Source organism: Carassius carassius, chromosome 36 (assembly GCF_963082965.1).
Source record: "Carassius carassius chromosome 36, fCarCar2.1, whole genome shotgun sequence".
In the NCBI taxonomy this organism is placed as follows: Eukaryota; Metazoa; Chordata; class Actinopteri; order Cypriniformes; family Cyprinidae; genus Carassius; species Carassius carassius.
The window spans coordinates 24,487,232-24,501,261 of NC_081790.1; the positions used below are offsets into that span (position 1 = coordinate 24,487,232).

Sequence of the window (14,030 nt, forward strand, 5' to 3'; positions counted from 1 at the left end):
AAGTGTAAAGCGCAATTTTCAACCAAACGACTTGGTTTTGATCTTGCTTCCGGTTCCAGGGTCAGCACTGCAGGCTAAATTCACTGGTCCTTATGCTGTTGAGAAAAGGCTTACTGACACTGATTATGCAATCTCAACTCCAGATCGTAGGAGAAAAAGTCGAGTGTGTCATGTGAATATGTTGAAGGCTTATGTCACGAACGAAGTCGCAAACAAAACCCCTGTCTCCGATGTGGTGTCGGCAGCTACTACTACAGTGCTCTCTACTGCATATTGTCCATTGGAAGATGATCTGATTGAAAATGAAGATCGAATGTCTTGTACACGTCTAAACAATTCTGCAGTACTGAGTAATTTAGACTCGTATCTTGCTCATTTGCCTAAGAACCAACGCAAAAATTTTTAGTGGAATTGATAAGTGGGCATCCCACCTTGTTTTCTGATGTTCCCCGCCAAACTACTGTCCTTGCACACGACATCGATATAGGTGACTCAGTACCCATTAAGCAACATCCTTACCGTGTCAATCCGCATAAACGTGAGGTAATGAAGTCAGAGGTTGAATATCTGTTGCAACATGGTTTTGCTACACCCAGCCAAAGCCCCTGGAGTTCACCATGCTTGCTTGTTCCTAAATCTGACTCGTCCTATCGTTTTTGCACTGACTATCGCAAAGTTAATAACATCACCAAGCCTGACTCTTTTCCTCTACCTCGAATAGAGGATTGTGTTGACAGAGTTGGTTCTGCGCGATATGTTACCAAATTGGATCTTCTAAAAGGGTACTGGCAGGTGCCACTCACACCTCGAGCCTCAGAAATCTCTGCTTTTGTTACCCCTGACAACTTCCTACAGTATTCCGTTATGGCATTCGGGATGCGAAATGCGCCTGCGACCTTCCAACGCCTAATGCTGCACGTGTTGTCAGGGGTGGCCAACTGTGAGGCCTACTTGGATGACGTAGTGATCTATTCAGCTAGTTGGGAAGACCATCTGAATAGACTTAACCAAGTTTTTAGTAGGTTATCTGAGGCGTCATTGACGTTAAACTTAAAGTGTGAGTTTGCGAAGGCTGTAGTTACCTATTTGGGTAAAAAGGTGGGCCAAGGTCAAGTGAGGCCAGTTGAAGAAAAGGTTGCTGCCATATTGAATTTTCCCATTCCTACTAACAAAAGAGAACTGAGACGATTCCTGGGTATGGCTGGCTACTACAGAAGCTTCTGTAAAAACTTTGCTTCTGTTGTTGCCCCGTTGACAGATCTCCTAAGCACCTCCAGAAAATTTGTGTGGAGTCATGATTGTAATTGTGCATTTAATGCTGCAAAAGATCTGTTGTGCCATGCCCCCGTCCTATCAGCTCCGAGTTTTGCTCTGTCCTTCAAGTTGCAGGTGGATGCAAGTTCTTCAGGAGCAGGCGCTGTGTTGCTACAAGAGGACTCGGCTGGTGTAGAGCATCCTGTGAGTTACTTCTCCAAGAAGTTTACCAAGTGTCAACAAAAGTACAGTACTATTGAAAAAGAGTCTCTAGCCTTACTATTAGCATTGCAACACTTTGAAGTTTACTTGGGAGGTAGTTGTAATCCGGTGGTGGTTTACACTGATCACAACCCCTTAGTGTTCCTTTGGAGAATGTGTAACTCAAATCAACATCTGATGCGCCGGTCTTTAATCATTCAAGAATACAACCTTGACATTCAGCATCGAAAAGGTTCAGAAAATCTTGTAGCCGATGCACTTTCTAGAGTATACAGTGTGGATAATTAGGGTGCAACTAACAAAAATAGATGTTGTTAGGATGTTGTTAAGATATTGCCTAATTCATGAGTTTATAAACATTTCTTTGGGGGTATTGTTTGTAACTTATGGGTGGGGGTGTTACGTCCAAGGACGTATATATATTTGTGAGACCTGCATGGTACTGTGGTATGTGTTTCTTTCTTCCTGTTGTTTTTGTTTTGTGTATCCTGCTCTCCTTTGGCTCCTCCCACTCTTTCACTCTGGCAGGTAGCTGATTGCGTCCCCAGCTGCACCTGCTTACCAACCAGGAGGGAAGCAGCATAAAAGCCAGCAGAACTCTCAATCGGGGAGAACATTTCTCCAGAGCCCGGTCCAGTTGTTTGAAACTGTTGTGTTGAATGCTGTAGTCTGCTCATTGTTGAATGCTGTAGTCTGCTCATTGTTGAATGCTGATGCCTAAGAGCTCTGTTGCTGGTGAGACGCCCCTAACATTTCACTGTTATAAAGCTACCCCTTTTTTTCCCTTTTCAGGCTGTTATTCTCCTGATTGTTTACTTTTTTTGTGTTACTTGGGAACTGTAGGGAGGTGGGCGCCATTTTGTTTTGTAATCCTGTTTTCTCCTGGTTTGTGGTTAGGTAGGGAGTGAGTGTACATTTCTGTCATTTTATTTGTTTGTGAAGCTTATTAAGAATTCAATTTCCAGGTAGACTAAACTTTTGTTTGTTATTTTGGCATTGCCCCCTTCTGAAGTCTTTGTTCCCCTAAAGTTTTGACATGGATGTACACGTTCTTTCTGTTAAGAGCTTTTAAATAAAAGCCTTAAAACGATTCTTGCTGTTGTGGTGCTGTGGCAGGGCCCTGACTAATGCTCTTTAAAATCCTAATTTTGTTACGTTCAGACAAGAACCCTAGACACTAGTAGGACGTAACAAGTGCTTAACTGTTTTTTAAAAAACAGTACTGAACCATACTTTTTAAATTAACAAATATAATTATTATATTAATCATCAAATTTAGCTTATAGTTTCCCAGTAAATGAACATTGTGACATAGATGAGTTTGAAGTTCGGGGTTTAAAAAAACAGACCAAACAGAAAAAGAAAGCGCAATCTATAATTCAATAAATGAAGCATACTTTATTAAAGCCATAGAAAAACATTTTGCTGAATAAATGCACAATACACAGTTTTACAGCCTATGTTGAAGTCATTATGTACATTAACACGAGGTTAGTTCTAGCACTCAACTATCGGTGCCGATTAATCTGCAAAACCGATATGTGACCCTGGACCACAAAACCAGTCATAAGTAGCACGGGTATATTGCTAATATATATATTTTTTTGCACCCTCAGATTCCAGATTTTTGAATAGCAGTATCTCTGCCAAATATTGTCCTATCCTAACGAACCATATATCAATGGAAAGCTCATTTATTCAACTTTCATATGATTTATTAATCTCAATTTCGAGAAATTGACCCTTATGACTGGTTTTGTGGTCCAGGGTCACATATATCAGTGGACCTCCAATTTAAAAGAATTGATTTGATGTAAACCTGTTATTTTAATGATGGTAAAATTATTACACATTGTCATTTGCACATTTTTTGATTCACTAGAAAGAACTGGTTCATGAGAGTCATTTGTTTATGAATCAAACTACACTGTTTACTCCAAATACGCCATTAAAATTCAATTTGGACCCAGGGAAAATTACGTATTATGCCGTGGACTGGTAGATTCAGTAACAGTAACAGATGTGCTGCTGCTGAGTATAAGAAGGTTTTTGTAATTTTAAAAATTGATACTGAGATTGCAATTAATCATAGAAGCAACCATAATTGGGTTGATATGGCCGCTTACTAGCTTACGAGCAATTTATGATTTTCTGATAAACGACAGGAAAATACATCTAATTCGAGCGTTTATACGCCGGCATTATATGCCATAGCCTTTACACTAGTAAGCTAATGCTATCACATGTGTAAGTGTCCATGCGCTACATCCAGAGGAATCCAAGCCCTCTGGGTCATTCACCAGCAAGATGAAAGAAACTCAATATATTGCCAAAGAGAAGGCCAAAGAATGAGGAAGGAATAAAGAGAGAGGGGAAAAAACCCCCAGATCTAACCTAGTTTATGACAACAATCCACCTTTGAAACTCATTAAAGGCCTTTCTGGTGAGGCCTGACGCACATTATCAGCACAGATTAATCAAGGGAGACGGGAGATGAACTCTCATTTTTTAAGAGGCAGCAACAGAGGGCTTTTTTGTCTTCAGATGAAAATCAATTAGTGGAGGTAAGGCCACGAGGAAAAAGCGGCATCACTCATCGCCGGCCCAAGTGGCAGACTCTGTGATTTGTCTTCCGAGCTCGGCTGCTTAAGGGGGGCTGGTACCGCTGTCTCCCTGAAAATTAATTTCATATCTATATTCCGAATATCCACCCCCATTCACTCGTGTGCGCCATCTCTTGGCCTTGTTTTTGAGTACCCCGTACACAAATGAGCTCTGATCAGCCTTGGGATGCTGAAGTGGTGTGAATCAACCAGAGGAGGAAGTAAATCGTGAAAAAATCGTGAAAGTATAACGTGTAAGAACTGAATCTGTGGAGAACTACTTACTTGTTAGATGCCTTGTCCACAACCAGGCATTGCACTGAGTGTCGCAGACAATAAATTCCTCCAAATACGGCACACATTCTGCAGGGAGACAAAAAAAGTAACACCTTACATACACTTGCATTTATTTATATGACATCCAGTCTGTATGGACCCGCTAAACAGCTGTAATTGCAGCTGATGGCATGACATTAAAAGTGCTGATCACACCTTGTCCACACGAAAAGGACCAAATCCAATTCATTTGACAAGGCAAAAATGTCACCAAGATCTTAAAATGTGTTAACTTCCCAAGTAAAACTTTTTGTCATGTAGTCTCGCGATCTTGTCATGATAAACTATAGCAGCATAATTAAACTATAAACAAGGACAAAGGGATTCAAATATTCTTAAGCTTGGAGACAATGTCAGACCAAGAGACGATGAATGGACAGACCAACAGACAGAGAGAAGCTGTGACATAATAGCTGACTTTGTGTGATTGCACATAGTTGAATTATTAATATTAAGAATAACACAACCGTAAAAGTAACTATTCATATATTGGTGACTAATATATTGCCTTTTTTGGAGTTTTACAAAGGTGATAAGAAATTAGAGGCTGCGAGTTACTGACACTTCAGATGATTACAGCCTTAACCTTAGGAAAAATTAGTTTACTGCACACTCTCTCGCGGGTTGAATGAACGAATAAATTAAAAAAATTATTTAATTACAATTATTGATTGATTTATTTTTCATGATTGATTTATTAAGCAATCATATTTTTATATTGTTTTATATAAGGATTCTCTTATGCTCACAAAGGTGCATTTATTTAATCAAAAATACATTACAATTTTTTGAAATATTACAATTACAAATGTTTGAATTTAGAATTTAGAAATTAATTTTAAAATGGATGGCAAAGCTAAAATTTTTAGTGTCTTCAGTGTCAAGATCCTTCAGAAATCATTATAATATGCTGAATTGTCTTATTATAATTTATTATGCTATTATTACCATTTATTATTATTAGCAACACTGGAATAAATAACAGGAACTAATTATATATTTTTAAAATATTCAGAAAAATATATATCTTTGAAATAATATTTTACAAAATTACTGTTTTTACCATATTTTGAGTAAATAAATACAGCCTTGGTGAGCACACATATTTAGCACAAAACAAATAACCCTCATCAACATATTCTTTCATTAACAGGGCATAAATATACACCACAATAAATCCTGTCTGTACAAGCCTTCCACCTTGTATGTCACAGGCAAGAAGGCCAAAGGTTAGGTATTAGGTCACATAAACATGTCTAAAGACACAGATGGTGAGATTTATTGTTCACTCCAAGCTTAAGAAACAGGGGAGAGGGAAAAAACTTCTGGGCTTGTCTATCCTGTTTAATATAGAGACATGGCATCTTAATAAAGTGCAAAGATAAAAAAAAAGGGGCTAAATCTGCCAGCAATCATCTGAGCCCATCTCCTGTCCTCCACAGAACCCCATAGAGGCAGCAGGGAAGCCCTTTGATGTCATTAACCCTAACTGACAGACGTTTAAGCTGATATTACTCTAATTAACTGCTCGCTGTCGGCCACAATGATGCAGTCAGGCAGAGTGCATGGGCACTGCCTTTCCCTCTCCAGGCCCCAGCACTCGCCCTGGCGACATCACTCGCCATCACGGCTAAATTAACAGTTGTGAAAATCCAGTACCCCCACAAGCCCCTGCTCTTTATAGCCTCTAAATGGCATTTCAGTTCCTATCAAGACGGGAATCAGGGGACGTGATTTTTTAATACGGTAACAAAACAATGGAGGCCATTAATAGCCCAACGCCATGACAGCGCGCTCACCGATGATTTATGAGTTTGTGTATAATTTGATTATGCTATTAATTCCACTGATTACAGCTGCAGCGAGTGTGGAGAAGGTCACATCCAAAATAAATCTTTGACAACTCCCTCTTTCTCGTCACCTAACACCCTTACCCCCCCTTCACCCCTTCGACATCCCCACAAAACAACTGCCTCCAACTAGTTATTTCTGTAATTAAAAAGTAATGTAACAAGAAGCACAAACAAGCTTCGGGCTCTAATGGCAACATCACGGCAGAGCTTCAAATAAATTGAACAGAGCCTTGTAAGGATGGAGGCTTTTTTCATGCCGCAGGAAACGCAATGGTATGATATCCTACCGTTTTCAGAGATAACAGGTTGAGATAGCTGAAGGCTGCAATCCATAACGAATTTCACTTTGTGAGTTAAGATGCTCTACTTTGTGTTAGATATTGATCTATAAAAAGGATATTAAGGTAAATTTGAAAAACGGACATTCTTAAAGCTACTTGGTACTATAAGCTTCAATTCATGTGAAAATATTAAACAAATTAATATTAATTTAGTATTAAACTACTGTTCACATGTTCACTACTGTTCAAAAGTCAAAAAGATTTTAATATTATTATAAGTAGTCTCTTATGCTCACCAATTATTTGGTCAAAAATACAGCAAAAACAGTAAGATTGTAGTTTTAGTGTCACACAATCCTTCAGAAATCAAATCTAAAACGCTGATTTGGCCCACGAGACACAATCAGTGCTTAATATTTTTGTAGAAACTGTGATTAATTTTTTCCAGGAATCTTTGAGGAACTGAAAGTTCAAAAGAACAGAATTTATTTGAAACGGAATTTTTTTGTAAGAATGTAAAGGTTTTTACTTTCACTTTTTGATCACTGAATAAAAGAATTCATATCTTTAAAAAAAATCGAAATGTAGTATAACTAAGCATAGAACATATAAATAAGATTAATATACATACTTTTAAAAGACAGCACTCTTAAAAATAAAGTAGCTTAAAAGGTTCATCATAGATATACCATGGAAGAACCATTTTTGGTTCCACAAAGAACCATTTAGTCAATGTTTTCTTACCTTTTTATAATCTCATGAGCCTTCCTTCAACACAAAAAAAACTTTTGTGAAACTGTACTTTTATTATTGATGAATTTAATCCTATTTTATGCACAAATGCGCACACACAAACTCACTCCTTCAGGTTGATTAGACTGTAAATAAGCAAAAACAGCATTCTTAATAATAAAGCAAAATTAAATTCCAAGACTTTCAGGACTTTTTTTTTTTTCCAAGGACTAAAATGAGAGATCTCACCTATCAAACAATATCGTTATTATCTTTGAAATTCTAATACATAAACAAAACAAAATGGTACAAATAAAGTGCAGCACATGCAAAGTATGCATTAACTGTGGCAACTTTAACACTTGAAAGAATACTATGGCAAAGTTATTGCTTATTTTAGTAACATTACCTTATTCAAACTAATTTCATATATACTGCCTTTCAAAAATTGAAGTACTTTTCTAGCACTCTTTCATAAATATGGCTGTTTTCATGGGTTTTCCAGGATTCAATTTCAAAAAGCAAAACTGAAGTACTTCAAGCACCTTGTATGAACCCTGTACTATGTCTAAATCTTAAAATAGGCAGAAACAATTAGATAATTCTATGTTTTCAAACTGTGTGTTGTGTATGAGTGTATGAGAAAAATTGATCTCAAAATTGTTGTAAAGGGTTCAGATATGAAGAATATGCTGGAAAACCAAAGCCTAAAGAACAGTCAGCTGTTTAACTGCTCAAGACAAACAACTTGCAAAACTCATCAAAAAAAAATTTTGTGGATCATCCTAGTAATGGCAACAAGGTAAAGTTCACTTACTGTTCCCACAGCACTGAGAATGTTTAATGGGATGTGTTGGATTAAAACATAAATGATTATAACTCTTTGTGTGTTGATAGCTTAAGCACACCCTGTTTGTCTATACATGATAAACTAATAATAAATTAATAAATATTAAACAAAAATAAATTGATATATAGTTTAAAAAAATAAAATGAATTAATAATTAAAAGGGCATTTTGACTATTTATGCTTGTTTGATGAGAACCCAGAAAATACAGCTCACCCTCTTTAAACAAAAGAGCAAAACATTCTGCACAATTTCCCAGCAGATAGTCAATAATGGGCCGGAATTGAAGCCATTAATCTAAAAAATCTTGAATGCATCCCTTGTGACCTGTTAGATCTCAGTCTATTAAACAAAAGGAGGAAAAGCTTGACTCACTTGATTAAAGCAACACAACAACAACAAAAAACCTGATGCCACTTTTGGACATCAAAAAGCTCAAGCTAAAGCTCCAGGTTTGGAGGGAAAAAAAACAGGGCGCCCATGGGAGGCCCCCGAAAAAAAGAGAAGGTTTTATTAGCGTTCTGTATGCGTTGACAATAAATTCCCTTACCTTGCAGGAGATGCTAAACAAACAAAATTACCACACGCAGCAAAGACCACTTACCTGTCAGGTTCATTGCCTGCAAATTCGCTTGTAATCTAGGGTGCTGGAAGCTGAGTGGGGGGCTAATGGTTGGCCAATAATTAAAAGAAAACAAAGCGCCATGCTGGCTGGCAGGCCTTTCTGTGCGAAAATTAAATCCTGTTTGGATCTGAATAAATTAAATGTTTATTGCTCCCCGAGAACACACGGTAAAGGGGGAGGAAAACGAATGACAGAGAGGAAACGCGACATATGAGGGAATGATGCAAAGACAATCATCGGCTCTAATTAATGCATTTCCCCATCCTCTCAATCTGTTTCTGTTTGACTGTTGTCTGATTGGAGTGCCGTGATCGCAGGTGCAAATCATAACCTGTCACGGCCAAATGTGTTTACCGGGCTGAATGGATCACGCCGGCTCCAAAAAACATCCCGGTGACCGAGAGGGGGGAACCGGAACGGAGTGCAGAAGACGAAAGATGGCAGTCAAAGTGCCAAAGGTTATTTAGAAATTAAAAAGTCTCTGCTGTCAAAACTTGAGGGATAATGCGGGGGAAGACGGTAAAGCATTTCATCACTATATTAGCAGAGCTGCTCGCTGATCTGTGAATAACTGAGAGAGTGCGCATTATTGAGCTTGCACCTCCATGTATCCATTTATCACCTGCAAGCAGGTATCAGTGTGATGAATGAACCCGCCTCCCTCGCTTGCTCGCTCTTTCTGACTTTTGTCTCTCAATCCCTTGCATTTGTCCCTACTGAGGTCCGTCTCTTTCCTCTCTTTTATGCTTCTGTCACCTCTCTCTGTAGTGCTTTATTTAAGTCTTTTAATTCTCTAGTAGACTCACCTGTCTGCTCTGGCATTCTGTACCTGTGTAACTCACATTGGCAAATGGCACAGGTGGTATAAAATATAAGGGGTCAAAGGATGGGAATTTTCCACAAGTTGATATGATTCTTTAGGGTCTTAATGAAAAGTCTGTAACAAAGTTTGGTTAAAATTTCTCAATGGTAGTGTAAAAACACCTTATTTTACCCTGTCTACCCTGTTTACTCTGCAGACCCCGCCCCTCTCTTCCGTTTACTTTAGCCGCATTCACCATGAAACTTGCTAAATAAGACATAATTAGGAAAGGATTTGCAAAGATTCATATATATATATATATATATATATATATATATATATATATATATATATATATATATAAAAAGTTCACTAACTTCTTCTGTAGGTCAAGCTGGATCACGAATGATTCGCGCTAACATAGACGCATTTATGTAAATCAGGTGCACATTCTCTACAAAAACAAACGTAATGCACTGTGTCTTCAGCAGCTCAGATTTCAGGAGTAAATGACGACCGCTATATTCATTATTACATTCAACAACAGAACACCTCAATTGCTTAGGAGTCATTCTTGTCTACATCAGCTCCGGTTGGTGAAACAACGGTGGACTGATGACAGCTCACTCAGGGCGGGTCTAAGGTAAAACATCAGTCCAGTCTGTGCTGAAACATTACTGACAATCAAACTATCGTGGGAAGGGCCTGTTTTTGTGACGTCACACAGACAAGCATCTGAGATCAGCTCAATTTGAGAAAGGGGTAAAGATTTAAGCAGATAAAAAAAAAAAATAATAATAATCACAGGGTGAATTTTTTATAATTTTAGGGTGGTTGTGTACACACAATGCTAACACACATTTCATGTAGTATAATATGACCCCTTTCAAATATATTAAACATTTTGATTTAAAATTTTTGGCATAAAATAAAAATACAAAAATCTATTATATATCTTACAGATTACTGGAGTATGTTTTACAAGAAACTACAACATCAGTCTTTCTACTTCAGAATTAACACACAAACAATTGAGTGACCAGTGGACACCAAATTTTTTTCAGCCTACTTCATTGCAACGTAAAGTAATAGTTCATGCAAAAATGCTAATTTTGTAATTATTTATTCAACCTCATGTTGCTCCAAATCTGTTTGACTGACTTTCTTTGTAGAACACAAATGGAGATATTTTGATTAATTCCAAGCTGTTCTTTTCCATTTCAGTCTTTAATGCGTCATGGTAATCTTGTGGTAAGCACGTCAACGACTGACACAGAAGAGAAAGAATTGTCCTTCCTGTCTTTCTTTACTTTCCTTGATTTAATTAAATGCCATACAGCTTATTGTGTGACCAAGATACCAATAATAAAAAGCAATATGCATCTGCATCACATTTATAAGGTGCATTTTAACTGTGAACATGCAGTTTAGCAATGACAATAGTGAAGTGAAGTGACATACAGCCAAGTATGGTGACCCATACTCAGAATTCGTGCTCTGCATTTTAACCCATCCAAAGTGCACACACACAGCAGTGAACACACCGTGAACACACACCTGGCATCCGGGGAGCAGTTGGGGGTTCAGCGCCTTGCTCAATGGCACTTCAGTCGTGGTATTGCCAGCCCGAGACTCAAACCCACAACCTTAGGGTTAGGAATCAACTCTTCTTCCTTTTTTTTTGGGATGCATTTTACAACAGCCATTTTGTAAACCATCACTGACGATTAAATATAAATACTGCACAATTTTAAAATGAAGTCATGGAGAAAAATAGTCAGCAGTGACAACTGTTTCTTGCGTTTCCCTCCACAGATGATGGACAGCTTGCAGGTGGGTTCATGCCTCAGTGCTCTAGCGTGCTTATATGAATATCAGCAAGGGTGATTAGTGGAAAACTATGGAAATCAAAAATGCTAATGCCTCTGCCTCACAGACGAGGAGGCGCATTAAAATTTGCAGGTCTCTCAGATGAGACACATCAAGCTTAAATTTGGAGGTGAAGGGGTAAGTTGCCTTTATGTGGAATTATGATATAATCGTTTCACAGAACATGATTACATAAGAGCAAAAACAAGCGCAAATTAAAATGAAATATTGATGTCTATCTGACGCATTTACATTGAAAGCAACATTTGGCAATTGATCTGATATTATTGGCCTGATCTATTTTAGCACATCAGCTATACAAGCTTATTGACATACTGTGTACGTAAAAATAACTTTTTCTAAGAGCAAAGCTCAAAGCAGAGCTTGGAGTCATATGTGCATTTTAGATAAACACTCCATTGCTCTGCTTGTCTTTGGGGAGATGCTCTCTGTAACCTGGCCTGATGCCAGCTCATGGTTTCTGTGATGATGATTCCTCTCAGCGGTACACGGCTGAAGACTGCTCCTCTCTAAGTGCCACCGTTTCACAGCACTGCTCCCAGCAGATTCAATGTGCTAAGAGCAAACACTAACGGTCCTGCAGAGCTCTGACCCTCCTCCTAACGGCCTGCTTCTCCCTTCTCCCTCAGAGCTGGGAGGATGTGAGCTAAAAGTGACTTGTAAAAAACCTAGAGTTGAATCTTATTAGCAATTTTTTACTCTCAGATTTAAACAGCCATGTTTTGTCGTTGTGCCATTAACTCTCTACCCAAAAGCTTTAATAAAAAGAAGAAGAAGAAAGTCACTGCCAGCATTTTTGATTATTTTCACAAAACTTTCATGGCCCCCAGAATATTTAGCTGTATGATATCTGAACATGCAATATGTCAAAAGAAATAACGTCTCCGTTACGTATTGTAACCATCATTCTCTGAAGGAAGGAACGGAGACGTCACGTCAGTGACCAACGAATTGGGAATCTTACTAGAGAGACCAATCTACTTCGAGTGTAAACTAAACGAGCCTATGCACATTGGCATGCGATGACTGCATCCAGCTGCTGCTGATCGCAGCATGAGTATAAATAGGCAGCAGATGCAACACATACTCAGGTTTTCGCTGAGGAGCCGAGCTGGTGACCCGGCCGTTCAGTGATCTGAATAATAAGCCACTATATTTCTGCCGATCCGAAAGTGAAACCTGCTGACAGAGAACGGATTAGCTTTTTCAATAGGCCCATTTGCTATTTTTGCCACATATTTTTAAATGTGAACCAGCAGATCGACAAAAAGCTAATGCATTATAAAAATCTAAACAATTAACACTCTGGAGTCTACGTGCTATGAGGCATTTTCTCCTTATAACCACGAAAAGAACTTAAATTACACTTTCAGTGTTGATCGTACAGATAAGAGCATTAGATCAATTGAATTTGTAAAGGGTCTACTTTTATTTGTATACAGACATAATGACAACAAAACTTTGTGCATTTATAAAATAAAGATAAACAAGGTGTGCTGTCTGCAGCCTTTGTCTGCGGTGATCTTCATTTAGAAACGCGTCATTAAAATTAACTGTAACTCAGTGAATACTCATCGAAGAGACATGAGAGAGAGATCTATAGAAAGCTTGACATGTCTACTTTTAAACTATAAAAGTGCTGCCGAACAAATATTCTGTGATAAAGTAATCCAGATGAAAAACAAAGCACGTCTCCCTTCATTATCTTCTAATGTGACCACGCCCCCGCGCTGAACTCGCTATTCAGATTACAATGTTTCACTTGAAGCTCGCTGCTTTTAAACGCCCATGTAGAAAAGAAAGTATTTTTTTTTTTAGTTTTTACTGTTTGCTTTGCGCTGAGAGCAATAAGACTTAATTCACCCCAAAAAGATGTGTTGAGGATTACCTCAGGATTTGAGTTTTGGATTTCCTCAGAAAAAAAAAGAATGAAGCGCTTTATTCAGCAGAGATTACATGAGTATTACATGAAATAAACATGAGTAAGTCTTTTTTTATTCATGTATATACTTAACGTGCAAACATTTTACTAGTTAGACTTTTGCCAAACTATAATTCCTGACTAAATGTATAATCAAGTGAAACATTATGAAGTTTCAATAACAATATACACTATACCATTCAAAAGCTTGATGTAAATAATAAAAATGTAACAAATAAATGTAAATGTAATAAATGTAACAAACAGTGCTGTTCTTTCAATTTATCCCCAAAAAAACCTGAAAAAAATATTCTCAGCTCTTTTCAACATTAATAATAATAATGATAATGGTTGCACTTTATTTTACAGTACGTGTACTAACATGTACTTATAGTGTACTTACAGTGTATTTATCTAAGAAAGTTCTATTAATACAAGGTAATTACATGGGGGTAGGGTTAGGTTTAGGGGTAGGTTCAGGGTTAGTACCTAGTTATTACATAGTTATTGTAATTACTATAATAAGTACATAGTATGTACATGAGGAACAGGACTGTAAAATAAAGTGCTACCATGATAATAATAACAATAAATGTTTTTTTTTTTTTTTGTAGAAAATCTGATTTTTAAAAGGATTTCTGAAGGATTGTGTGACTGGAGTAA

General features: G+C 37.6%; 1 protein-coding gene across 1 annotated transcript in view; it reads right to left on the reverse strand.

Moving 5' to 3' along the window:
* The window catches only part of LOC132117463 (rab proteins geranylgeranyltransferase component A 2-like), a 61,575-nt gene that overhangs the window by 21,385 nt on the left and 26,160 nt on the right, over positions 1-14,030 (reverse strand). The window contains exon 9 of the mRNA XM_059526762.1: positions 4,365-4,442. Coding sequence (XP_059382745.1) covers positions 4,365-4,442 — 78 coding nt within the window. The remainder of the gene's footprint in view (positions 1-4,364; positions 4,443-14,030) is intronic.